The sequence below is a fragment of the Crocodylus siamensis genome, chromosome 8 (genome assembly GCF_052110815.1).
Source record: "Crocodylus siamensis isolate JL-2025a chromosome 8, ASM5211081v1, whole genome shotgun sequence".
Lineage (NCBI taxonomy): Eukaryota > Metazoa > Chordata > Crocodylia > Crocodylidae > Crocodylus > Crocodylus siamensis.
The window spans coordinates 58,718,533-58,745,038 of NC_143402.1; the positions used below are offsets into that span (position 1 = coordinate 58,718,533).

Genomic DNA, 26,506 nt, shown 5'->3' on the forward strand with positions numbered 1-26,506 from the left:
TAATAGAATGAGTAAATGAAATGGAACAAGAAACAGGTTTCACTCAAAAATTCAAAAGTCAAAATTCACCATTTAAACAAACATACGTTTACTGTCTTTTTGAGACATACTGCATCCCATTTATTCCAGACACACAGAGTTGCAAGGCTGTAGGCAAGACTAGACCTGATAGATATAGATATATAGATATGAGTAAGCAACACAGGCTGCTTGCAGACATTAAAAAACAAACAAAAAACCCGCACACTTTACCAGAAGCAGCAGCACATTACTTTGGACCAGCTCTGTAGCATCTGTATAGATTGGGCACTTCAGCAGGGCTTTTGGCACTTTTATTTAATGCCAAGTCAAAGCAAAAAAGCCCCACTAAAGTGCCCAACCTATACGGACGTTGGGTAAGCAAGGTTCAACTAACACGCTGCCTCTTCTGGGCATGCACTGGGCTCAGCACAGAAACGCACAGAGTTTAAAGTAAAGCGCTGGGTTTTTTTTCTTTTTAACGCCTGCAAGCAGCCATAGTGAGATCAAGTTACAGATTTTTGTAAGAAAGGTCAAAAGAGCAACAAAATAATGGCCTCAGTTTTTAAATGCAAGGCAGTATGCAGAAACAAAAAACTGATTTTAAACACCTCAAAGCTACAAAGCTGTATTTTCTAACTTCAATATCTTAGCAACTGAAGAGGGAGTAGAGAGGAGAGAGATGAGCAAAGTATAAAAAAATGAAAGACCTTTAAACAAAAACTTTTGCCAAAAGTACACTGATAGTCTCACAAGTTTTAAAATATAAATGTTAGAGCCACAAGTTTGGACCAAGCAAAGATTAATAAACAGCCCTCTTTTCCCAGTCCAGTTTCTTTCTATGCTGTTCTCTAAGTGGTTGGTGTAAAACAAAAAATGTAAAATATTCTTGAGCCTTTACAAAAATTGAAAACCCTGCTGAGAATGCTCCTTTGAGACTGAATTATATCCCAAAAGCAATCAGTCTGACAAACTGAACAAAATTAAATGCTTGGTAGTGGAAAGGCTCTTTCAATGCAGAGTGACATCAACCTTGTGAAACCCCTTCTTTCAAGCAGTTTTATAATTAAACACTACATACTTAGAAGACCTCACCATGAGGAACCTGGCCACTTCCATGACCAGCAGCCTTTCCTGACTTGTCCCACCATGGGCAGGGCATTTTAAAATGTCAGATCATGGGGAGCAACAGGGAGCTGGGTTGCACACACAGTTTCTAGACTTCCCAGCATACCAGGATGTTTTAAAACTGCACATTTTTCATGAACCTCATCAGCTGGGGACAACAATCAGCGAACTGTCAACACTGACACGCAACAGCCTTGGGTCCCAGCCCAATCATCTGGCATGGAAAGAGGTGCAATGTTTGGGATGGGACATAGAATTCCTCCAATCCCAATCATGGCATTACTTTAACATCTGCCAGCTTCCTACAAGGTAAAAAAAAAAGCTGTTACCAAATTTTCTCACAAAGAATGAGCATTCCAATTTCAAGCAGCTGGGGGGGGGGGGGAGTGTTGTTTGGAAAAAGGCATGCTTTATGTAAGAAAAGTATAAAGCAGCAATTGACATTATATCAACTTCTACTTACAACTGGAACCAGTAACATCTTTACAAACATGTAGTTTTTATCTATAAATAAAACCCAACCAAGTTCATCTAACCAAAACCCCACCAGGCTCTGACCTGGCAAGCGCAGCCTGCAGTTCCTCTTCTTTCTTGGCTAGTTGGATTTTTAGCTCTTCAATCTGGGCTTGCAGCTCAGCTATTTGGTCCTGTAGATCTGTTGTTTCTCCATCAAGCTTTCTTTTAGCTTTTTCCAGTTCTTGACGGGTTTTCTCTTCCTTTTTCAAACGCTCTTTCAAAGAACAAGACGACATTAGATCAAAGTTTTTCAGCATGTTGCTTGTAAGGATGGCAAAAATACTGCAGCTAGCACTTATATTTGTAGGAATAACTGAATGACAAATCAGTAATTTTTTTTTATATCAGTAGAGGATTATTGTAATCTTCTTTTCTTGAAAGTTTGCTTTGCGTGACTAAGTTAGATAGCACATGAGTCTCTCCCTCTCTCCTGCAAGTCAGATTGATCTCTGAAAGGCATCAGAATACTCTATCCAAACTATGAAGTGGAGATGAGTTATTTTTGATTGGAAGGACTCAGCCTAATCTACCCACCAACTATGGAAGAATATATCCTTTTGAGACCACACCCAAATTCCTCTTTGTTTGAAGGATGTTTTATTTTAATCCATGCAGAGAAAGCAAGTTTTCAAGTAAACAGGATTAAAATGTGCCCTTGCAAAGGTCTACTGGAGCCAAACAGTTGAACCTAGACTGTAGTATTCCACGGGATACCCAGGGACAAAAGGAACATACATCAGGGTCCTAGCAGTCAGTCATACAAAAGGCTATGGAGAAGCTTTTCTTCCCTTTGTTCACCTCTTTCCCCCTAATGGAAGTGCTACTCCCAAGATTGTACAGGCAAATGCTTCATCACCCAAAGCCTGTTTGGAGAAGGCAATCAAAATGCATCCAAGATTCAGAAGTCAAGGTCACTAAGTGACTGAGTCAAAAGATAGCTTGTGTAGCTTTTGAAGAACTAGGCCAGGGCTCCAAAGGTTTACTGGAGAATGTTACTATTTTAAGATACCCAAGGTAAAGCTTTCACAACTCCCTATGTCATTTAGGGATCCAAATCAATAAAGACTTGGAATGTTTGTAATGAGCAAGGCAGAATCATGTTGAGACCCCTGCCTTATGTGCAACTGGCTCCCAATCTAAAAAAAATGTAGCTATGTTACAGGTTGAGAAGCAGAGTTGGTTGCCATGCCTCCAATACCACACTAACATGGGCAATATTTTTTCCAGTGTGGGAGCCAACACAGAGCATCTCACAATACTACTGCCTTACACAATAGAGGTAGACCCTTAATGACTTCAGCAGTTTGAAATCCGACTGCTGGAAACTAGGGGGCTGTAAAGTCCTTCATAAGAATGTAATAATATCATGCTGAATCAGACCAATGATCTAACCCAGTATCCTGGTATCCAACAGTGTCAGTAGGCTTGTGCAAAGTACTTGCCTTGGATTTGGCCGATTCAGAGGGACAGCGATTCAATTTGGCAATTTGAATCGCTGTCCTGATTCAATTTGGCGATTTGAATCGCTGTCCTGATTCAATTTGGCGATTTGAATCGCTGTCCTGATTCAATTTGGCCGATTCAGATCTGGAGATTCAGTGCTGATTTGGAGGTTTAGCCATAAACTAAACAGGCATCAGTCTTGGACCACACTGGACACAGCTGCCTCCAGCTGGTAAGTCTGTTGTGGTGGGCGGAGTGGGGAGGCAGGCAGATCAATGCCCCCACAGCAAGGGAAGGATTGGGGCTGGGACAGGCTGCCCAGCTGGGGCGAGGGAGCGTGGGACTTGGGGAGGGGGACTCCCACCACGTCATGCCACCATTCCAGGAGCTGCTTTTCCGGTGGCTCCTCTGGCGGGTCTCGCTGCCAGTCCAGAAGGGCATGGAAGTGGGCACGTGTCCCCGGATCTCTGCAGGGCAGGCTGGGCTGCGCTCTGGGAGGCTAACCCCAGCTGTCTGCCATTGGGCTGTGCTCTGTGGGGCGGGTGGAGCCAGGGTGGCGCTCCAGACAGTTAGCCCCAGCTGCAACCGGGAGCGCTGCCCTGGTTCCACCTGCCCTGCAGAACCTAGTGGAGCTGCAGCCACCCTAAAATTCTCCATAGCCCCTGCTGCCAGACCCACCCCAAGTGCACTAGCCCGCCCACAAGCCCTGCCACTGCTTGCCCAGCCAGGGTGAAGCCACAGCTTGTCCAGGAGGCTGGAGCGGCTTCTGCCACTGCGTGCCACTTGTCTGAGGCAGTGCAGCAGTACTGTCTCGCTCCTCCCCACCCTGGCTGGGCAAGTGGCAGGTGGCATAGCCCTCACTCCCAGCACCATCTGCCTGGAGCTAGTCGTGCCTGTGTCGTGCCACGCCTCCCCAGCTAGGAAAGCAGCAGCAGGGCATAGCCCCCCACTCCCAGCGCCTTAAACTGCTCATCCAGAGTGCAGCCCAGTAGCACATGCACACTCCCATGCCCTCCTGGACTGGCAGCAAGAGCCACTGGAGGAGCCACTGGGAGAGCAGCTCCCAGACCAGGGGCACACAGCGGCAGGAGCCCCCCTCTCCATGTTCCATGCCCCCCCCCAGCTGGGCAACTTGTCCCAGCCCCAATCCCTCCCTTGTTGTGGGGGCATTGATCTGCTCCCTCCCTCCCCGCTCCCTTTTCCTTCCCCCTCCACCCACCACATCAGACTTATGAGCTGGAAGCAGCTGTGTCCAGTGTGGTTGAGGACTGTTGCCTGTTTAGTCTATGGCAGAATCTCTAAATAGGTGCCAAATCGATTTGGAGGCTCCTGAATCAATTTGCACCTTTTAACGGGTCTCCCAATTCAATTCATATATGCAGCCACCAAATCGGGCTGAATCCCCTCTGAAGTGAATCACTTTGCACAGCCCTAGTCAGAAGTGGACGCTTTTGGAAGAGCACTAAACTAGATACATCTAGAATGATCTATCCCCTATTCACTACCCACCCTGGCATCTACCATCATTGGTTTAGAGAGGCCAGAGGAAACCCCTCTGATCATTCTGTTCAACAGCTGTTAATAGATCTGTCATCCATTAATTAATCTAATCCCTGTTTGAACCTGGCTATATTATTGGTCTCTATAACACCCTGAGGCAATGAGTTCCACAAATTAACCATGCACAGCTTAAAAAAGTACTCTCTTATTAGTTTTAAGGCTGTCTTACTTATTTCACTGGATGCCCCCTAGTTCTAGCAATCTGGGACTTGGTGAATAACAGTTTCCTGTTAACTTTGTCCACGTACTTCAAAGGTCTCTTTTCTGAATTTTAACAGCTGGTTCAGAACCCAACCCTGTGCACGTATAGTTTAACTCATTTCTCCCCATGTGTGTTAACTTGCACTTGTCAACACTGAAGTTCATCTGCCAGTTTCCTGTTCACTCATTCAGCTTGGTGAGATCTTTCTGCAGTTCCTCTCCATTAGTTTGCGATTTAACTACCTAGAATAATTTAGTATCATCTGCAATACTTGGAATTTCAGTGCTCAGCCCCATTCAACCCACAGGCCACTGATGAAAACGTTCAAAACCAAGCCAAGAACAGATCCCTGCAGGACCCCACTTTTGATCTCATTCAATTCTGAACAGTGACTATTTAGGCCTACCCTTTGCTTTGTATCTTTTAATTAGTTCCCAATCTGTGAAACAACCTTCCTTCTAATCCTGTGGCAACTCAATTTTTAAAAAGCTTTTGGGGAGAGACCTTGTCAAAAGCGTTTTTGAAAATCCCCAAAATTTAGATCAACTGGATCCTCTTTGTCCATGTGCTCATTAAGACCTATAAATAACTCCAGCAAATTGGTGAAGCAGCATTTCCCTTTACAAACACCATGCTCTCTTCCCCAGCAGGTCATACTTGTCTCTGGTCCCCTCTATGCATTACATCTGTGCTGCACTGAATGTGTTAATTGCAGCATAAGATGGGAGGCTGGGAGCAAGGCTTGCGGGGAGTGGAGAGGGGAAGGGGGACCTCCTGATGTAATCCCTGCATGCCCAAGCAATATTCTTATATTCCTCCCTAGATGTTTGTTCAAGTTTCCACTTCTTGTAAGCTTCCATTTTGTGTTTTAGCTCACTGAAGAATTCATTACCAAGCCAAGCAGCTCTTCTGCTATACTTGCTAGTCTTCCTGCACACTGGGAACATTCACTGGTGCAGGCTCCAGACTGACTGGCTAAGCAGCAGCTCTGCAGAAAAGCACCTAGGGGTTATAGTAGACCATAAGCTGAATAGGAGCCAGCAGTGTGCCCTTGTTGTGAAGAAGGCTGACAACATACTGGGCTGCATTAGTAGGAGTGTTGTCAGCACATCAAGGGATGCGATTCTTCCCTTCTATTCAACACTGGTTAGCCAACATCTGGAGTACCGTGTCCAATTTTGGGCCCCTCACTATAGAAAAGACGTAGACAAATTGGAGAGTCCAGCAGAGGCCAATGAAAACGGTTCAGGGGTTGGGGCACATGACTTATGAAGAGAGACTGAGGGAACTGGGCTTATTTAGTCTGGAGAAGAGAAGACAGATGGGATTTAATAGAAGCCTTCAACTACCTGGAGGGTGGTTTCAAGGAGGATGGAGCTAGACTGTTCTCAGTGGTGGCAGTTGACAGAGCAAGGAGCAATGGTCTCAATTTGCAGCAAGGGAAGTTTAGGTTAGATATTAGGAAAAAATTCTCTCACTAGGAGGGTAGTAAAACACTGGAACAGGTTACCCAGAGAGGCTGCGGAAACGTCCATCCTTGGACAGAACTTTGGCTGGGATGATCTAGTTGAGGTTGGTCCTGCTTTGAGCATGGGGTTGGACTAGATGACCTCCTGAGGTCCTTTCAACCCTAATTTTCTCTGATTATGTTTCTACTTAGAAGCAGTTCTTCTCAAGCCTCAGGTGTCCTAACATACTGCATTTAAGGAGAGGCTTAGGTGTCCTCAAGCTGTTTCCCTGCTGCTAAATTCTTCAGGACCAGGGACTAAAACTGGGGAGCAAAGAGGACTTGTTTGTGGAAAATGCCAAAATCTTTAAAATCAGTTTGTTCATTGATCCTAAGCCAGAAATAATTTTTTAGAATAAAATTTAATAGGGGATTACATACAAAGTTTAGTTCGCAAATGGCTACATATCAAACATTTTGCAGTATTTCTAATATTACACACATAAAATCTGAAACAGTGCAAAGAATAGAAGGGGGAACTAAAGATAACCAGAGCACTGGGAAAAGCAAAATAATAAAACTGTTTCAGATGGGAAGAAAGAAATCCAGGGTGTGTTCTATAACAGATCCAGTCACAGGATTAGAAATAATGGAAACAAATAAAAAGTGCTGAAGTGACAGGGACCTGGTTACCAGGGAAACTAAAAATTAGTTATCTGCAGTATGACTTTCTTAACAAATACAGCCTGGAAGCCATTTATGAAGCTATTCATAAGAGGACATATTGTTATATTTTCACAAGGGAATGCAGCATACTGCCTATGAACTTTAGCTTCCATTTTCTAGATAATCCTAGCAATACTCATTAACTACCAGTTGTTGAGGCAGCTGAGCAATGCTAAAGCTGATGTAGGCATAGGGTTCAACAAGCATTCTTTTCCAGTGAGTAACTAAATTCACTTATGTCCATCTTAAGGCCTCTGAATAAAAGTAAAACAAAAGCTACAGAAGTCAGCTGCTACCCTTATTAATTCAATTTTTTGCTCAACTGGAGAAGATTCAAAAAAACGTATTTTTGCATAATAAAGTCAGTTATAAAATATGTAGCAAGATTGGTCCTAGTACAGTAGGTGACAAATAATTTTCTAAATTAGGGTATAACAAGTAGCACAGAATTATTCTGCATAACAGTTAGCTAACTGCTAAGTCAGACATTTAAAACAGGCATTTTACAGCCAGAAGTCATTTTGTTATCAATCAGATTTAAGATGGGGTTACATACAATATTGGCTTGACAAATGGCTACATATCAAACATTTTGCAGTATTTCTTATAAATATATAAAATCTGGAACAAGTATAAAAACCAGAAGAGGGCACTACTTAAGATAAACAAAAGCATTGGGAAAAGCAAAATAATTCAGAATTGTTTATTCAAGAATTTTGTTAACCAAAATAAAAAAAGTTAGCCAGTGACATTCTTTTTTTTAAAAAAAATGCCATTTTATTGTATTTAACGTACAGAATCACAATTACTATTCCCAAGGACCTTTTGCTCTCCCCCTAAAGGATGTGTCTAGTGCCTTAAAAAAAAAAAAAAAATTAAGGACAGTTGGTAAATGAATGGGTTTATTAAAAATGAAGCGTGAACAAATTAGTAAAAAATGGTACTATGTTGATGCAGCCAGAAGCTACATCAGATTTTTGTTATTTTGCTGTAATTGGGACTTCAAGGTTAGAAACAGACACTGTTGATGGAGTACAAATAGCTGCACCATGATATGCCATGGCACAACTGGTTGCACAACATCTATAGATGTGCCCCAAGTTGGGATGTGGCAACTGGTGACATCTGTAAGTGGGAAACCTCCCACTTGCAGATGTGTCCCCTGTGTTGGGGAGGAGACCCCTGTGGGAGTTTCCCTTCTCTGTGCTTGTAGGGGCAGATGAAAAACCTCATACATACATGTCTGCAAGTGCAGAGGGGAGAACTCCCATAGGAGACCCCCACTGTTTTTACAAGTGGGTACAGGGAAATCCCTTTGCAAGAAAGTTCCCTGTGTGCGTCTGCAAGTGCAGGGTGGGGAGGGCAGGTGGAGGAGGTGCTCCCAGGCTTCTGTCAGAAATGCATGTCAGGTGGTCAAGTGTTTCTGGAAGCAGCATGGGGCTGCAAAAGCAAAGTGGGGACGTGCCCCATGGGAACTTCCCCTGCTCCACACTTGCAGGGCACATGGGGAAATCCCCTGCAGATGAACACCCCTGCTTGCAGATAGGCACTTCAAAGCTCCAACCTTCTCTGCTTACCCATCACATCCCAGGGTGTGTACGACTGGACCCCTCTTGTCCAAGGAACCCCTGCCCAAGCTCTTCCACCATTAGCAAATGAACAGACATGGGCTGCAATAAAGCAGCCCAATTTATTATTATCCTGTGTCAGGGCCACAAATTTGAGCATTTCTGGCACAACATAAAGGTATAGATATCCGTTTGCTTTCACTCTGTGCCACCATAGAAGTGTTGATGGTGGTACAAAGGTGACATTCATTTCTGCCCTTTGTTATACAGGTTGAATATAGCTGTTATCGAGATACTCTCGCAAAAGATGCTCATTTGTGGTAGTGTTGTAAGTGACCTAGTATTTTCAAATCAGTTACTAAGATTTTGGGAATCAGATTGACAAAAAAAAAGGCCTAACCTTCTAAATCCGTGATCATCATTTCCTGCTTGTTCTTGAGTTTAGCCAAATTTTTGGCCTTTTCTTCTTCTTCAGCTAGCTGAGAGGTACATTCAGCAATCCTGTCTTCCATCAATTTCTTTTCCTAGTGGGGAAAGAAGATTGACTGTTAGAATGTGAATGAAGTGCCTAGAAACACCCAAAACTAGTGAATGTAGAACATCTTTTACTTCAGCAAAAGGCAATCAACTGGCTGCAGTTTAGAATTAATGATAATTTTGATTACTACCAAAATATTAAGGGCTTCAACTTCAAAAGCAGCTAGTGATTTGGAATGCCTCAGATTTCAAATTGTACATGTTGCACTCTTTCAGAAAGTCACTAGACATCTGACAACTCAGGTCTAAAAGCATATCTGCACACTATTTCTTATTGAGCAATGCACAGAAATCATAGAAATTAAGGGCTGGAAGGGACCTTGCAAGATCAAATCCAACTCCCCTCCTTTGGGCAAGAATACTGTTGAGATCAAATGATCCCACCAAGGTGTCTGCCCAGTCTCCTCTTGGAAGACTAAAAAATAACTGTAGTAAAACGATCCTGAGGACTCTTAGCTTGTTAATTTGGAAAGCCCATGGACTGCACATAGCCCACTAGGGGTTAAGTTGTGGCCCTCAGGCTCCTGACCAGCTGCAACTCCCCTTATCATTCTGGCTGTGCCAGCAGCCAGAGGCTCCAGTCTCCCTCATCTCTCTCTAGCTTCTACATTCTGTATTCACCCCTGAGGGCAGTGTAGTGTGGCGTGGCATGGCACAATATGTGGAGCTCAGGGTGAGCCCCAGGCTGGGTAAGCATCCATGTCACATGCAGCCAAGGGGTCTGTCAGGCCTACTGGTGTCTCACTGGATGTGCAGCTCATTGAGTGTGTGGCACCTAGCCACTTAAAGGTTGGATAACCCTAATTTAGATCACCATATGAAGCTTGCTGAGTTCATGACAAATGCATCTTGTAAAGACAGCAAACCCCTTACAGAACCAGTTTTTAGAAAGTCATAGTGCTTCAGCAAGATCAGAAACTAAAAGTAATGTGGAAAAGTAGTCTCAGTCCTTTAAAGATAAGGAAAAATATGGTGATTTGGGCAGGGGAGAGAATGAAGATCTTTACTGAAACCTACCACCTCACATATGGAGATTTAACTAGCAACATCAACTGGTTTCTTACCTTCAAAAATTTGGAATTTTGGTCCTCTAAAAGCAGGATCTCTTCTTCCATCTTCTTGATTTTAGCTTCAGCCGTTACCTTTTCAAGTTGCAACTTCTGTCGAGCTCCTTCTTCCTCATCAAGTTGCTCTTCTAGATCCTAAGAAAGTGGATAAACAAGGAATATTCTATCTCCAAGTACATATACACTTCTTACTTTATTTTAAAAGGCCCTTCACTTTCTATATTAATACACTGAAATAGGGCTTCAACTGTACACAAGACCAGCATAATGCAGCCTTACACTAAGAATTCCTGATTCTATATGCTATATTAATGCAAAGTTATTATAGAGTTCAGTTATACTATAAGTCAGGAAATTCAAATCTATTGTTTTCAAAGCAGCTAACCCTGCCATGTTGCACACATCGCATATCTTGTATTATTGTATATCATCATATCATGTCTGTACTTCATTCCTTCCAGGAATAGTACATTCACTGCATAAACCTTCAGCTCCCTGAGTTTGCTAAATAGCAGCTCTAATTCTGAATGGTTTTTCATCATTCCTTCAGGTCCCACTTTTGTTTGACTTTGGTTAGTGAACTGACCTTCACAATAACGTCAAAGACCATTACATTCAAATGAGTCAAAATGCAGAAGTTCTCACATCTGGGGAACAGCAAAGGCCCCTGCACTGTACATTGAAATATTTAAATGTGTAAGCAAAAACTAGAGAACTGAGGAAATGGATATAATAATGAAGAGTTTTCCAGTTTTCAATACAAATCTATATCCAAAAAGTGGAGTGGGGCAGGGTATCCAAGTTGGCCTGGATATCCAAATATATATGCCTAGGAAAGCTGATAAACAGCAGCATGGTAACAATGCACTGTATTATGATCTTTTTTAAAAAAATAATATTTGCCAAATTCCAAACCACTAAAATGTGAGAGAATCATTTTTATTCAGAACCAAAAGGTGAGATTTTCAAGACTGGTCAAGGGATTTAGGAACACAGGTCTCTGGCTTTCAAAAAAGCTCAAAGCAGCTTAAAATAAAACCAGACAAAATAAAACAATAATATTTGTGTTCCTTTAACTATAGGTATTTTTTAATCTCTATATGCTCAAAGGGAAATATTCTGGCTAAATATTCTAATGTGCAATGATGGTGTGCAGGGAAAAAGAAAAAAAAAAAATCAGCAATTTAAAGTGGATATAGCCTTGAATGCCTGCTCTGGGAAAAAAAACCAGACAAAAAATGAACAATAAATATTCTCCAAAACACTTGAAATTTATTTCTGTGTCAAGAATGTGTCTGAAACTTCATGGATCTCATTTTAGAGTGAAGTACATTCTACAGTAAAACATATTTTGAGAAGTGAGATATTACAAATGATAGCTCTTTTCTCTCACTTCTTTCATTCCCTCTAGAGGAAAGTTTTAGGGCACCGTAAATTGCCCCCTATAGTTAACAGAATTTTGTATGCTTCCTTTCATTTCAATAGTGCTGAGAGGAATACCTGAATATGTCCTTGCATCTTTTTCTTTTCATTCTGGAGTATTTGGTTCCTTTCCTCTTCCTCCTCAACCCTGGACTCCAGATCATGTAGAATCTCTTCTAACTCCTGCTTCTTGGCAGCTAGGCGGGCTCTCATCTCCTCAGCTTCAGCAAAGAGCTCTGTCTCAGCCTGGAGCTGTTCCGCAAGAATATTCTTTTCTTCTAAAAGCTACAAATATTATACAAAGTGAAATATCAAAACTTCACCATCACTGATGTCAAAGCTCCTCAGATGAGATGAGACACGAGTTACAGAAGCTGAAAGCTTGCTCTCTTCCAAAAATAGAAGGGAAGAAATTAAAATACAGGATGTGCTCTTTGTTCATCTAATCCAGGAGTGGCCAACCTGCAGCATGAGTGCCACAAGTGACACAGATAGCCTCTGTGTGTGCCACGTGGTATATCAGGGAAGGGAGAGGCAGCACAGCATCAGATGGAGTAAGGAGAATAAATCAGAGCAAGAGATTGGGCAGGGAGCAGAAAGCAAAGCAGCAGATCAGGCAGAAGAGGATTGCAGCGGCACTCAGAAAAGGAGCAGGGTGAATTTGCGACATGCCTACCAAAAAAGTTGGCCCCCGCTGATCTAATCCATTCTCTGCCTCAGACGCTCCTAGTGACAACATAAGTATTTTTCAAAAATTTGTCTAGTTGGTTTTAGACTATTTGGGTGATGGGGCTTCCCACACCACTTTTTTTGAGGAGGCTACACATGGGTGTCCACTACTGTCTGATGTAGGTTATTTGGCCTACTTTTCCCTATTCACAGCTTCTATTTTACCTTCCCTTGTTGCCATACGTTCTCTTTCTTTGACATGCACACCCTCTTGATAGCTGTAGAAACAAGTTTTACTCTCGTCATTATTTACAACTATTTAAGTATTCAATCTTCTCCACAATTTCTGCAACCAATCTCTTCCCCCTGCTCTTTAAACTATTCTCTAATTAACCTGATAATCACTTCTTAAGTATAATTCTAAAATTTTATTATTTCCTACTCTATGCTTTGCAAGTTTCTTTTTCCTGTGAATATTTTAAAATAATCAGACTTAATACACCAATCACTAGAGTATCACAAGCTTTCCTTAACATGACAATTGCTCCGACAACACAACACAACTTCAGTCAGCTTTCTGTTAATATACTAGTTATTGGTCAACATAAATCCATTTTTAATTTCGCTTGCAGGAAAAAGTGTGCGTTGGGGAGGGGGAGCAGGAAAAGGGAGGGAAGACATGCATGTGCACTGTTTACATAGAACTTTTCTTGATCTAAAAAATGCATCTCAAAATGAAAGTGGCATAGCTAATGAAAAGTTGTTAACTGTATGACAGACTGTCTAAATGTGTATTATTTAAAACATGTTTTATTTCTGGATGAACTTGCCATCCATTTCTCAAAAACTCAAGGTACTGCCCATTAGGGAGATGGAATCAAGTCAAATCCAAAGCAGTTTCCTCTGTAGTATCTTTCTCTTTATACTCTGTTGCATTCTTTCCTCAGAACTGCCAGTACAGTCAAGTATAGTTCTGCACAGAAGTATGCAGACTATTATACATGGGACTTTAAAGTAAAGATTGATCTTATACAAAACAAACCTGTTGATGTTTCCTCTCCATCTCCTCAAGTTCTGCTTCCACTTTTGTCTGTTTCTCTCTCACCTTCATCAACTCCTCATCTTTAGCCTGAAGTTCTTCCTCCTGTCGAGTAACCTGCAGAAGTGGCTTCACCTGTAAGGAAATTAGAAAATGAGTGTGTGAAAGGGCAAGAAAATGTGGCAGTGTCACACAGTCAAAAGTGTTAAAAGAAATAGCCAACCTTTGTGAAAACTCTCCACCACTGCCAGTGCCTTAGTTTTAAATATGCTGCACAATTCCTTTGCAGGATTTTTAAAGCACTCAACTGCTGCTGTTTCTTTGCAAAAGCCCTGAGAACAGAAAAATAAACCATTTTCCATATTATATACAGCGAAGTATAAAGTATGTTTAATAGTTAGATTATCCATCAAAAAGGCAAATGACTAAATAGTACAATCTCTCTGAACATTTCCCCTATTTCCAGAAAGCAACCCTCCAGGGAAAGTTTGAGAAACATGTGGTTCAAAAGAAATTTTCATAGATAGCCATGATATAAATAAAAAGATTTTTCTTGATAAGTAGTATCTAATCAGCAATTTAAAAATAGCACTGAAAACATACTCTACCGTTTCATATGAACTTTCTAAATAATGATTACTGACAGTTATACAATTTATCATATAACACCTTTCTGTGGGTTTAGCCAGTCTTTCTAGCTCTTACATATATATTTATCCAAAAACTTAAGTTTACATTTAGATATTAAGAAAAAATGACTGCATAAACAGCCCACTTATTAGAGGGTCCTTTACTTTCTTGCCAGGTATCCTCTGCAGACTGCTTGGAAGAAAATAATGATGTCTGTAATCTTCAGGTCCCGTTCTTCTTCCAAATGTGCCAAGACACCAGCTCGAAAAAAAATCTTGCTCTGTCCAATTCTGTATAAGTTCGGGTCCAACTCCAAAGCTCTGATCTATGATGCAGGCATATTAATTTTTGTAAAACAGTAAGACAAAATACTTTCAGCTTCAAGGTTTAAAATATATTGCATCTGAATTTTCTAAACACGTACCATTCGTTCACAAGCCTGTTTGCCATCCATAAAACCTTTAGGTATGGCATTGGGAGTAAGTATCTCATATCTGTAAATTAAGCCAAAAGTAAGCCATTAGACCTTACAGTAATTTACCAACAGAATTATACTCATGAACATTAACTTTACCTTTATTTCTAAACTAAGCTTGAAACTTTCCTGTCAAGAGAAGCAGGGAAGAATGAGCCAGTAGTCTTAATGTTTTAACCAGAAACAAACCAAAAGACGATTGCTTAATCCAGTAGTCAGTACAAGAATATTTGGAATTCTTGAAAAACAATTTCTAGGTGATTTATATCTTTAAATAGAGAACCCTGCAAGTGTTTCAGGACAGAAGTATCTTTATGAAATTATATACCTTTTTCCAACACAAAAATTAACATAAGAGATGTGGTAAGTCTTCCCCAAGAGAAAAAATGCACCTAAAATGCTTCATTTTGGAACCAGGACTGTTAAGATAAAATAAGCTATTTTATCCTAGAAAGCTCTGAATATTCAAAAATCACTCTCCAGATGCAAGCAGGCCACAGGGGAGTCTCCCCAAGCCATTTTTTTTCCAAGTGGTTAAATTCAACCAAGAACAAAAAGTTGCATTTTCATAATTAACCTTGGTATCAAAATGCTTATGACAACTTCAAAAAAGGGGCTTCAGTCTTAAAAAAATTTAAATACAAGATGTAGAGGTTTGCTTTAGAGCCATCGTGGCAAGACAAAAGAAATAGCAGTAGGACAGGGGAAAAAAGGAAGCAGCATGTAACCCCTTTAACCTTAAGTCATCTACATTATAAAATAAAAACATTCACACACACAAAAACCTGAACTGTTTTCTCTAGTACCTCTGTCTAAATTCCTGGAATACGATCCTGTTTGGAAATCCTTGCCGACAAATCCTTATTCCTTCCAGAACACCATTACAACGTAGCTGATCTAGGACCAGGTGAGGATCTAGCTTTCCAGCCTGTACACATAAAAAAAAGATCATCTTTATTCTTTGAAAGCGTAGAGAGGAAATACAGTTATTACAGACTTCAGGACTTCATCTATGTCTCCCTCTGCTGTGAAACAAAAAATGATTCGGTGCATGAGTTGCTACAATGCTTGTGAAGTACATACCCTTTTCTCATGGTTTGGAATAATGCAGCGAACAAAATTTGGATTTGTGTTTCGAAGAGTTGCCATCAGTTTGGTGAGAGATTCCTTGTACAGCTGCCCCACAGTACGAAACATGCCCTTCTTGGTCTTGTACGCAGAGCCAAAAGCTGTCTCTGTCATACCAGTGACTTGATCCAGACCCACAATACGGTCCACTAAAAAAAAAAAATGACAAGAAAAATAAATTAAAGGCAGGCCTTAAAATTAACAGGATACAAAAAAATACAGTACAGAGGAGCAACAAAGCAGCAGCAAAAGCTTTGTGAAACAAATGATAGAAAATGCCATCTGTAGGCAAGGCAGTCAGCATGTATTAGGGAAACTGTGCAGAAGCAGTGGATTTGAAAGCCACAAACTCATATGTCTAAATACTATAGCTTTGACAAATACACACTAAAAAACATCAAGCTCTTCTTATTTTGCAGTTTTAATTACACCAATAAAAGCCACTGTCTCTATTTCAGTGAACTTCGGACTGATAAGTCACAAAAGTGCTTGAAAACTGCCAACCATGTATGATGTGAAAATGCTTAAGGGAAATAGTTCCAGAGACTGAAAGTTTGAAACTTTGAACTGCATGGAGCTGCTTAAATAAGAAGTTGCATATTAATATAATTAAATGAAAATCCTGATGAATTTTAAGATTTTATAGACATTTCCTTTTACTGATCATATAAGTTATTGTTGTGCAAAAGAAAGGAATGTACCAGTTCTCCCAAACCAAAAGGTACTTTGAAAAATTGTAAAGACGTACTCAGCCAAAAGTATAATTCGAAGTATGAAAACTGTATAACAAAATTCCAAGAGTTTCAAAGCTTCAACAGGGCATCAGGATAGAAAGACTTCAGAAATAATTAAAAAGTGCGATCAGGTAGATCTTTCTATAATTTGTCCCTGATCAAACAAAGGGAATGCTAATATCAAAAGAAAATGCTTAGACCTAGAGAGTAAATGCAACTTAAACTAGATTTCTTAAAGAAATAAAAAAAAGTGTGTGTGTGTTTGGGGGGGGGGGTGCACGCAGACACGCAGGGCAGCTGTGCAGTTGCACCCAGCATTTGATTCCTTTAAACCCAAACTTGAAAAACAACTGCCAGAAAGAGAAAGTGGCATTTCTACTCCAGGCAGCCAAATGATTTAATATAATGTAATTTCTCCTAACCTCTCTTTACTTTGCCAGATGTTAACAACTCTCTCTCCTTTATAATGATCTCGATGCTCCACTATTCAAGCTATCCTGTCTTTTACAATTTTGCTTTCTGTTAGCCATTCCTGACAATGTCTTTCTTGTATTTCACAACCATGCAGACTGTTTTTAGCTCTAGATAAAAGCTTTAATTCAGGTGTGGCAATATTAACTCAGGTATAGAAATGACTGACACCAAAGTACCAGAGGCACTGTCACAACACTTAAGATGACTAGATTTTGTTTCACAAATCTGAATAAGAGATATACATTTATCTATAATAGATACAAAACTAATACAACAATTACATTTTACTTTTTTTGCCTAGTTTGTGTTTTTTTTAAACTTAATAAGCTGAATAATGTAATGCTAGCTCCCTAGCATATTAGTAAAGTAAGGCTTGTAGCTTCTCTTTAACTGGAGAAAAATATTTGTGTTACATGCAATCATGTGCCACACCATCTTGCATTCCCCTTTTCTGAATCCTAGATCCATTCATGCTTATATAGTATGTACTGACTTGTCATAAGGTTCAAACAAATAGCAGGAAACACAAGCTGTATTAGGATTAGAAATGAAACTCCAGGGCATGTCTCTATGGAGTGCACACGTGCAGTCTGGTGCCACAAACCCTTCTGCGGCTCTGCAAACTGTATTAGCCACATGTGCGCGTTTGCCTCACTGCTAATTTGCAGCTTTGACACTGGGAGATTGCAGTGTAAAAGAAAAAAAGCGGTGTGATGCATATGGCTGCAGCATGCATCACCCAACACCATAGCCTGGCTGGCCAGAGCCACACTCCAACTGCCCACCAGACTCCACGCGCTCAGACTGTCATCACTGTAGCCCTGAGAGGCCCCTAGGACTCCAGGTAAGGCTGCTCTGGCCCCAGCCTCTCCTACCCCACCTGGGGCAAGTTGCGGCATGCCAGAGTGCATGTGCAGGTGTGCCTAGGGACAACTAGCAGCAGCACAAATTAGTCCCACTGCTATTTGTCCTCAGGGAAATGCACATTTCCACTCAGGGGGATGCGCTGCTATAAACTAAACTTCAGAAAAGGTTTATTTAATCATCAAAACAAAACAAAGGCCTTTGGGTTCTGCACATATTTACTAAACAACATTTTATTTCAGATTTGTACACAATTCCCACTTTCATAACTCCACTACTCAAGTGGAGATTAAAAAACTTGAACAGATCTGCAAGTAGTGTTCAGTGAGAAATGAACAGCATGGAGTGTAAAGCCCAAAGCATCTAATAGATACTAAACTCTATTAGTATAGTTGTCATATATGTATATATCTATCTATATATGCTTCATTTAAGGCCATGGATAGGTGTTCATTCTAGCCCCCCGGGCAAGTTCTCCAGCCATGAGCCACTTGACAGCTGCTCTCTGGGCAATCCCCACCCTTAATTGACTGCTTGTCCTCCCCAGTGCCTGGGAAAGGGGCAGGTAGTTGACTGGCAGTGGGCAGCTGCTGAAAACAGCAGATGCTACAGACAGCCCAGGGTTCCAGCACTGGAAAAATGTTCACCTGCCCATTCCACCAAACAGCTGATTGGCAGTATGGGGTAGAGGTGGGCAGGAAGGAACATTCTCCCATGATGGGAACTCTCCCAGAAACACTTCTGCTCTGTGCACTCTTCTGGGCTGACCCAGAGGATCACAGGGTAGGCAGATGCTTTCTCCCACAGTGGAAAGGTTTCAGGAGCCTTGATGCCACAGCACAGCCTGTATCCCCCACAATACTCCTCTGGGTTAACTTGGATGACTGGGTGGGGAGGGAAGTGGTAGGTAGTCAGGGGCTATTCTCCTCACCTGCAACCATGCTGGGAGCGCAGAAGAATTCCCTGCAGAAAAACACCCCCTCCACTCCCACCAGGAAGGCAACTGGCAGGACAGAGGGACCATTTTCCTGCAGCAGGACCCTGATCCAAGAGGGATTCACCGTTGGAGAGAGGAAGGGAGGGAAAGCAGAGGACTGTGAGTCCTTCAGTGTCTGTCCTGAGTGAAGTGTACAGCTGCTCAAGTTAGCCAGGAGGAGAAGGAAGATCTTCCTAGCAGGTATCCAGTCTACCTTGTTGCAGAAGAGCCAGTTCTCTTCCACAATAAATCCCTTGAATGACTGCATGCTTTTTTTGTATATGGAGAAAGGCTTTTCTCTTAGTACAACTGTAACACCTTTCCATGGTCTAACCATCTGACAAGGTCCACTGTTATGTACTTAAAATAAAACATGTACTGAAGCATTTGTAGGATCATGTCCCAAATGTTTAACTGAAAGCAGAGGTACTATTCTGAACTAAAGAGTTGCTTAAAAGACAACTCTGAATCCATGTTACAGAACATGGAACAAACCAGCAATTTTCAAATATTGAAAGACATTTTGTCTATAAAAATGAAGACAACAGTAACAGCTAAAATCTCATTGCTGAAGTTCCCCTTTACACCCAAGATTGCTGACCCATTTAATTGTGCATGTTTACCCATGTCACTCTCACATCTGGTTGAATAATTAAAAAAACCAGAGAAATGTTTAACAATGTAAATGCTTCTTTTTAAAGAAAGGTAAACATACATTTTCCTTAGACTGCTCCAGTAGTACTATAGGCTTTATTTTAAATGCATGAAAATAGAGCCAGTCAGGTGCTTAGGAATGACATGTTTAAAGCCGCCAGCTGAAGTGCAACAAAGGCATGCTCTCCAGCCAGGGGGTACCTCCACACCTTCCTTCCTCCCCACACTGCAAGCCCAGGTCCTGGGCAAAAAAGTCATCTGGAATTGGTTTTGGGCTACCCAGAAGCCTTTCAAAGCTCCTAATGTTTAATGTGCTGCTGGTGCTTGAGCAATTAGTAGCCACTTAAGAAGTTTCCAGAGTGCAGACAGCCTTACCACCCTTGTTGCCAGGGGGCTCACTGTGAGCCTCCAATTAAGGCAGAGGCCTACAGGTTGTCCAGCCCTACCAGCTGCTGACTCTCCTACTTGCACAGAGGTACAGGTCAGGGGTTGAGCAGGGGGTTGCTCCCTATACGCAGTAACGGGAGGTTATCAGGGAGCACAGGCCCCCTACCCCCATCCACCACTGCTTGCAGGGCGACCCCTCACACTTGCCATCCAACTGCAGGGTAGGATGCAACTCTGTTCTCTACCCTGTTGGGACCAGAGCTGAGCCTAGTGTCTGCCTAGGCACTGGAGACTTTGAAGGGTATATTGGCAGCCTGGGACCTGGGCACATCTGGGCTCCCTCACACCATTTAAAAGTCTTGGTACACTTGCAGGACCTTGATGGTTCACAGCTGCAGCCTAAAAACCATGGCACACTGGCCACTGGTTTTCCCAGCCCCCAGGAAGAAGGTACATTGGGACCTTTCAAGGGCAAGCGGGCAAATCAAAATAGAGCCCTAGTTTCTCTAGCCTGGCAAGCCCTGCCAGCAGCAGCCCCGTCTCAGTTATGGCCAGCTGGTAACAGAGGCAGGATTGACTGCAAACCTCTATGACAGAAGGTGGGGAGAAAGAACAGAGCACTGTTGGATAGTGATGGTCTTGTTACTTGGCCAGATGTTAAATTTGTCCCAGTTGAAAAAGCAACTTTTATCATGGATCTGCTATTTTCGTGGCAGATTGTCCCAAGATAAAAATGGACAAATTCCTTCAACATCTGACATATTGTAATTCACTGTGGGAAGCTTGTGTATATCCTGGGACAAATGCAACATCTGGAGAAGCCTTAAAGAACAATGGTGGACACTGAAAGAGTGGTACCTAGGAAAGCTATTAGTTACCTTCATTAACGTGTTCTTGTTCAGTTTAAAGATTAAAATCTTGAGATCTTGAGTTATTTTGTAAATCAATAGAAATAGTGATGGCTTATAGACGTACCGGATATATGGCAGGTTGCAAAGATAACCAATTTTCAATTATTTAAAAAAACTGAGGAGTTAGGATAGAATATTTCAAGCGTCGCAGAAGACTTTTTTGCAATCAAAAGCGTAAAATATTTACTCAGTTGCTCACAAAAAAGAGTTATGGCAGTTTTACAGAAACATCAGTATTAACATTAGAGTTTTTCAATAAAAGCACAGCTCGAAGGAGTTGAAAAGAAGCCCATTGCAAATCACTGGTTAACTAAACCAGCATCATTCATTGACTCATACATTAAGTATTTCTTTTCAAGGTACCTACATGTTCTTAATATTTTTTAATGTTTTTAAGGAGTTGGGATATTGAACATAAATATAAAGATACTGAGAAGCCTATAAGTTATCTAAAAGTCTTTAACTAGAATATATTACCCATTTGAAAAGCAATTCTGTATCATCTAAGAACACAAGCTAGGAAACAATAAACCTTTCCATCTACAAAAAACGCAGTGCATAAAATACAGATGCTATATGTATGCAGCAGCAACTGAATAGGTATGCACTCAAAAACACTTGCCTTGTGGAGGTGTATCTAAAATTTAGCATGGAATGAAAGGTTCATGCAAGCCTACGAGCAAAAATGGTTTTCCTGTAGACAAAGTCCTGCCTTTAGGAGACCTATAGTTTTTATATACATTCACCTGGTGCATCATGAAGACCAGTAATATTGTCATAGAAAGAGGCTCTCTGAATATTCTGAATCTCTAAGGCAGAGAAACAGCAAAAACAAAGACAGAAGAGCAGATATACAAGACACTTCAGTTAGTATACAGAACATGTTTAAAAACTGCAAGCAAACTTTAAGATTGTGCTACAAAAACAATTATGCTAGAACATATTCCATGCACATATCTAACATCTGAGGATCCAGATTTTGACTATATGGACTGACATTTGTTTGCAGAGCAAACAGATTTACTTGAAAGAAAAAAATAAAACGACAGATTACAGGCTAAAACAAGTTTTATATATGTACACACAAAAAACTTGCTCTCTGCAGCTGAATCTAATCACTGGGATATTCCTTAGCCTGTAAGTAAATAGTAAACTTAACGTTAACATATTGCTTGGATATAGCTATATCATGAAACAAATGGGCTAGGTACAGACATTCAAAAAGCCTGAGGCAGGATTGATCCAAGTTAGGTGGTTTTCTTTAAACTGACATAGTTCAAATCAGTAGCAAACATAACGTACATTCGTCCTCGGGGGGAGGGGGGAAATGTACGTGCAAATTTTAGACCAGGTTCTGCCATTTTTAAACCAGTCCGTGCATGCCAAACTTCTGTTCTGTTACGGGTATAGACTGTGCTCCTTTAATTACTTTGGTGGACAAGAAAAATCATATGCAGCTAGTTTAGCTGATGTGTAGATAATTAACTAAATGTCAATGTGGAGTCCAATAAAAATAATATTGCATTAAGGAGTTTTAAATGTGTTATGCTGTAAACACCAGTATAACTTATTCTGGTTTGAAGAGACAGACTTTCTAAGATATTGGCTTCCCATTTGTTATGGTAAGCAAATAATCATGGTCCTGTTTTCACAAAATGCAAATCTTGGTTAGCAACAGCACCACCACAACTGATGCTTATACCTAACTCTAAGAGACTCACTCCAGTATAGGGTTTCATCTAGAAATCGAGACTTCCGTGCATAGCAATGAGTTCTACAAGCTGTAAGTGATCAAATAGTTTAAGAAATGGACGTGAAAAGCAACTCATTAGAGATGGTCATGTGCAAAGAACCAAATTCATACTATGGAAGGAACTGGATCCCCTGCTTGTACTTTTGGCTGTGAACATTTTATCCATGCCAATAGGAAGAAAGAAACTAATGATCTGAAGGTCTGAAAAGCATGTAAACATAAAACACCTTTCAAACAAGATACATCTCATTATATAAATTGTTGTGCACCCAGAGTACGCTCTTACCATCCTTCCAAAGCTCTGCAACAAATTTGTCAGAAGACTGGTGCAGGAGTGTAGCCACATTATCATTCAGAGGGTCCATATTCTTCATGAGCCACTCATCTGCCTTGTAGTCTACCTATAAAGAAGCAAGCAAAATTACACCTGGACAGTTTAGTGGACACTGCTGGCTTGAGGTTTTAAATTAAACTAGCCTTTAAAAAAAATTTACAATAAGGTGTCCTTTTTTCTTAATCTTTCTCCTTTATACCCTTTCCAAGGTTTTACTTCCATTCTCTTATTAAGGTTTATATGGTTCTACGGTTAGTATATTTCTCTTTACTAACAAAAAAAAGTACCATAAAACATTTTAAATTAAAAATATATTTTGCAATTTTAATAGTCTTTGTACTTTTAACAATGAAATCACAACTTTTTTCAGATAAAGCCTCAGTAGGACATAATGCCCATTATGGAGATGTCAAAAAAACTCCAATGCGGTAAGACTTTAAATGATTGCACTTAAATTACAAAAGGTAAGTTAACAGTTTAGTACAAATAGATACTCTTAGCTTGATGACTATAGTAATTACACAACACATTGTTATTTAAGTATACAAAAAATAAACAAAGCTTCTATCTTGACAGCATACATATTTTAGGTTGGAAATCTTCAAATTTTTTTTTCTGTATAGAATGGTATTGCTCCAAAAAAATCACGGTTTTCATAGTCTTTTGTGACATCTCTTAGTTCAAGTCCATAGAATGCCTATTTTCTTATTTGTGATCTCTTAACTTCCCTATTGCAACTATGGAAGAAATTGCTGACATTAAGATACAGTGAGTTCTTTCTCAAAGCTACTTAGCAGCTAGGAACAAGAATCAAGCAGCAGCCAAAACCCAGAAGCATCCAGGTCTCTAAAAACTACACAGACCAAAGTTTCTTCACCTGTTAACTGCGGGTAAGGCAGCTAACAAGATAAGTATTAACTCTGCCACCAGTTGAGCACTTCTAGAGCTTCAGTCTTCTCTGCCTTCAGATCATATGATTGATTGAGGACAGCCACCGACATCTAACAAAACAATACTCTTGGCTCATACTCTAAAATGCAGTTAAGATGCTGTCACCTTGACTTACACTCCCATACCAACACATGTGGAAGAAGGTAGGGAAAGTGTTATGTACAGAACAAATGACAGAGGTCATATCAAACCCTCAGTATTGGGGAAAGCAGAAGTTGCAGACAGTTTGATACCGAGGAGGTTGGGAAGGCAGCATATGGACAGGTTATATGAGGAACAGAAGTGTATACGACATTCATATGCAATGAGCTCAACAGCACCTACAGAAGCTAGCTAATGCAAAGGGAGAATGCAATTTAGATCTTTTTCTCAACTGAGATTTCCTTCTGTCAAGTATGAAAGTAAAATCCACTCAGAAGTTGATTGCAGCTATTTTGCACACACCATATATATCAGCATAACTATAACAAATGCTGATTTTTTGACAATGAGGAGGTGAGGGGGGGAACCACCTACCAGAATAACATTATTTACAGAAAAGGAAGTGTTCATGTAACCCTGGAAGCCCAAGGAGAAAAGAATTCTAGAACAAACAGAAAAATTCAGTGGCAACAAGTCATATCTGGCCTCTGTAATGGGTATGCAAAACGGGCAGTATTAGATTCGGATTTGGCCCAAAATCGGGGACAGTGATTCAAATCACTGATTCAGATCACTGTCCCCAATTTGATTTGGTTGAATCCAGATCTGAAGATTTGATGCTGATTTGGAGAATCAGCAATTCGGCCATAGACACAGCTTTAAAACGTTTTTCCTACATTCCTCAAGGTACCAGGTGCAGCTCATGAATGCTGCGATGCTGGGGTGGATGGAGCATCCCACAGGAGTGGGGGGGGGGGGGGGTCCTCTGCATGCTCAGTGGACCTGGAAGTGGACTGGAAGTTCTTCCAGTGAACCTGGAAGTGGACTGGAAGTGCTTCTGGTTCACTTCTGAGTCTGCTGGGGAGCATGCGGCAGGCATGCCTGGCTCGGTGACTGGCCATGGGGGGACCCTGGGTGCCCGCAGGAGACACCACTCACCGAGTCAAAGGGGTCACCGGGGGAGGGGAGGGAAAGGGGGAGGTTGTGGCCACCACACTCTCCCCGGCAGACCCAGAAGTGGACCAGAAGTGCCAAGCACACTGGGGAGCACCCAGCGCTCCTGTGGGACACTCCATTTGCCCCAGCATTCCAGTGTTCACAAGCCGCCTGGTACCCGGAGGTATATAGAAAATACATTTAACGCTGTGTCTATGTCCAAACCATTGAATCTCTCCGAATCAATTCAGAGGCCTCCGATTCGATTTGGAGAGATTAAAAGGATCTCCTGATTCGATTTGGGAGATTCGGCGGCTGAATCTCTGCCGAACTGAAATCAGGGACTGAAGCTTCGCACAGCCCTACTAGATAGATGATATAAGTACTAAACACTGGCAATAGTTACAGACTTAAGTGAGCCATTTCATCATGGTAAGCTGCCTTTTTCACAACTGGGGTCCCAGTCCAGTCAGTCCCAACAGCAAACAAATACTGAAAGAGTAATGAAGACCAAAATACATTTTTAGCCCTAAATGGGACTCTTCACACACCTGCACTTAGAAAGAGAAGCATAAAGATGGGAAAAAGTAAAAAGCTGGTATTGTCACTAACCTGTCTGTTCAAAGCACAGGATTTAGAACTCAAGAGCTATTAAACCTACAACCTTAAGAATGCCAATTTCAAAGCAACTAAATTCCTTTCAACAGAAACCCTTACAAAAAATCCAGCTGCCATGCAAAACAGTATCAAATAGAATAAGTATTTTTGCAATAACTAATACTTGGTGAACTAATATAGTCATTGAACTAAATAAACCATTTTAGTCTATTTTTAAATCTTAAATTTCTTCTATGTTTATTTAACATCCTCTTACAGCTTTAACACTTTACAGTATGGTTCAGTAGTATGAATTTAATTCCCAAATGCTTTAAGAAAGAAGCTAAACTCTTCTTACATTTGAGCCATATGTCTGAATATCATATTTTCTTGCATATAAATTTATTTATTATATATATTTTTCCCCAAAAACCAGCTGGGGAAAATTAAAAGTACTCATTTTATGTGAGGAAAAGGTCTCCCCATGGGTCTGAACATTTGGCAGGGGCAGTGGGGGACAAAGTAGTGCAGTGCTAATTGCTGCAGCTTCCTTCCCTCCCTTGCCAAGTTTCTGGATCTGTACAGGGTTGGACCCAGAGCACCTGAGTCTGGGACTGTGCACTGGCTCTGTAACTGTTGCTGATGTGCCTATATCAGACCTAGACACAAGACCCCAGACCCAATGCCAGCAGAGCTTCCAGCCCTAGCATGTGGCTCCCAATCCCTAAGCTCTGAGTCCTGGCACGTAGTCCCCAACCCTGTAGACCTCAGAGCTCAAATACTTAACCAAACTCTAAGATAAGATCTTTTTTCCTTCTTGGAGCCTTCTCAAAATGAGATGCATGTTATATTTGGGGTGTTATAAATCAGAAAAAAGATGATAATATAACTAAACCTTTAAGAAAAATCTCTATTTACAACAGATCAGTCATTTTCTGATCAACTGGTTCACCATGCAACCCTTACCTTCCCTGCATAATGAATAATGCAGAAATCAGCCTTGTCCTTTAGTTGCCTTGGTTTTTGGAATTTAGAGTGGGATCCTTGTTCTTGGACCAATTTTTCCACAAAGGTCTTGTCAGTAGCTTTAGGGAACCAACACTCTTCATCAAGTAAAGCCAATACACCAGGAGGGTTTGCCTAAGAAAGAGGTATTGGATATTGAAGTAAGCCTTTACACCAACATGTTTTTTTTTAAAAAAAATCTGCATTGACTGTT

At 41.0% G+C, this 26,506-nt stretch overlaps 1 protein-coding gene across 3 annotated transcripts in view; it reads right to left on the reverse strand.

The window, feature by feature from the left end:
- MYH10 (myosin heavy chain 10) overlaps positions 1 to 26,506 on the reverse strand; it is a 140,969-nt gene that overhangs the window by 25,216 nt on the left and 89,247 nt on the right. For all 3 annotated transcript variants that reach the window (XM_090059402.1, XM_090059401.1, XM_090059403.1), the window contains 12 exons: positions 26,254 to 26,427; positions 22,615 to 22,729; positions 15,531 to 15,724; positions 15,254 to 15,375; positions 14,397 to 14,466; positions 14,137 to 14,297; positions 13,566 to 13,674; positions 13,346 to 13,477; positions 11,713 to 11,919; positions 10,210 to 10,347; positions 9,009 to 9,132; positions 1,705 to 1,876 (listed from right to left, as the gene is read on the reverse strand). In XM_090059402.1, the coding sequence (XP_089915528.1) occupies positions 1,705 to 1,876; positions 9,009 to 9,132; positions 10,210 to 10,347; positions 11,713 to 11,919; positions 13,346 to 13,477; positions 13,566 to 13,674; positions 14,137 to 14,297; positions 14,397 to 14,466; positions 15,254 to 15,375; positions 15,531 to 15,724; positions 22,615 to 22,729; positions 26,254 to 26,427 (1,718 nt within the window). The remainder of the gene's footprint in view (positions 1 to 1,704; positions 1,877 to 9,008; positions 9,133 to 10,209; positions 10,348 to 11,712; positions 11,920 to 13,345; positions 13,478 to 13,565; positions 13,675 to 14,136; positions 14,298 to 14,396; positions 14,467 to 15,253; positions 15,376 to 15,530; positions 15,725 to 22,614; positions 22,730 to 26,253; positions 26,428 to 26,506) is intronic.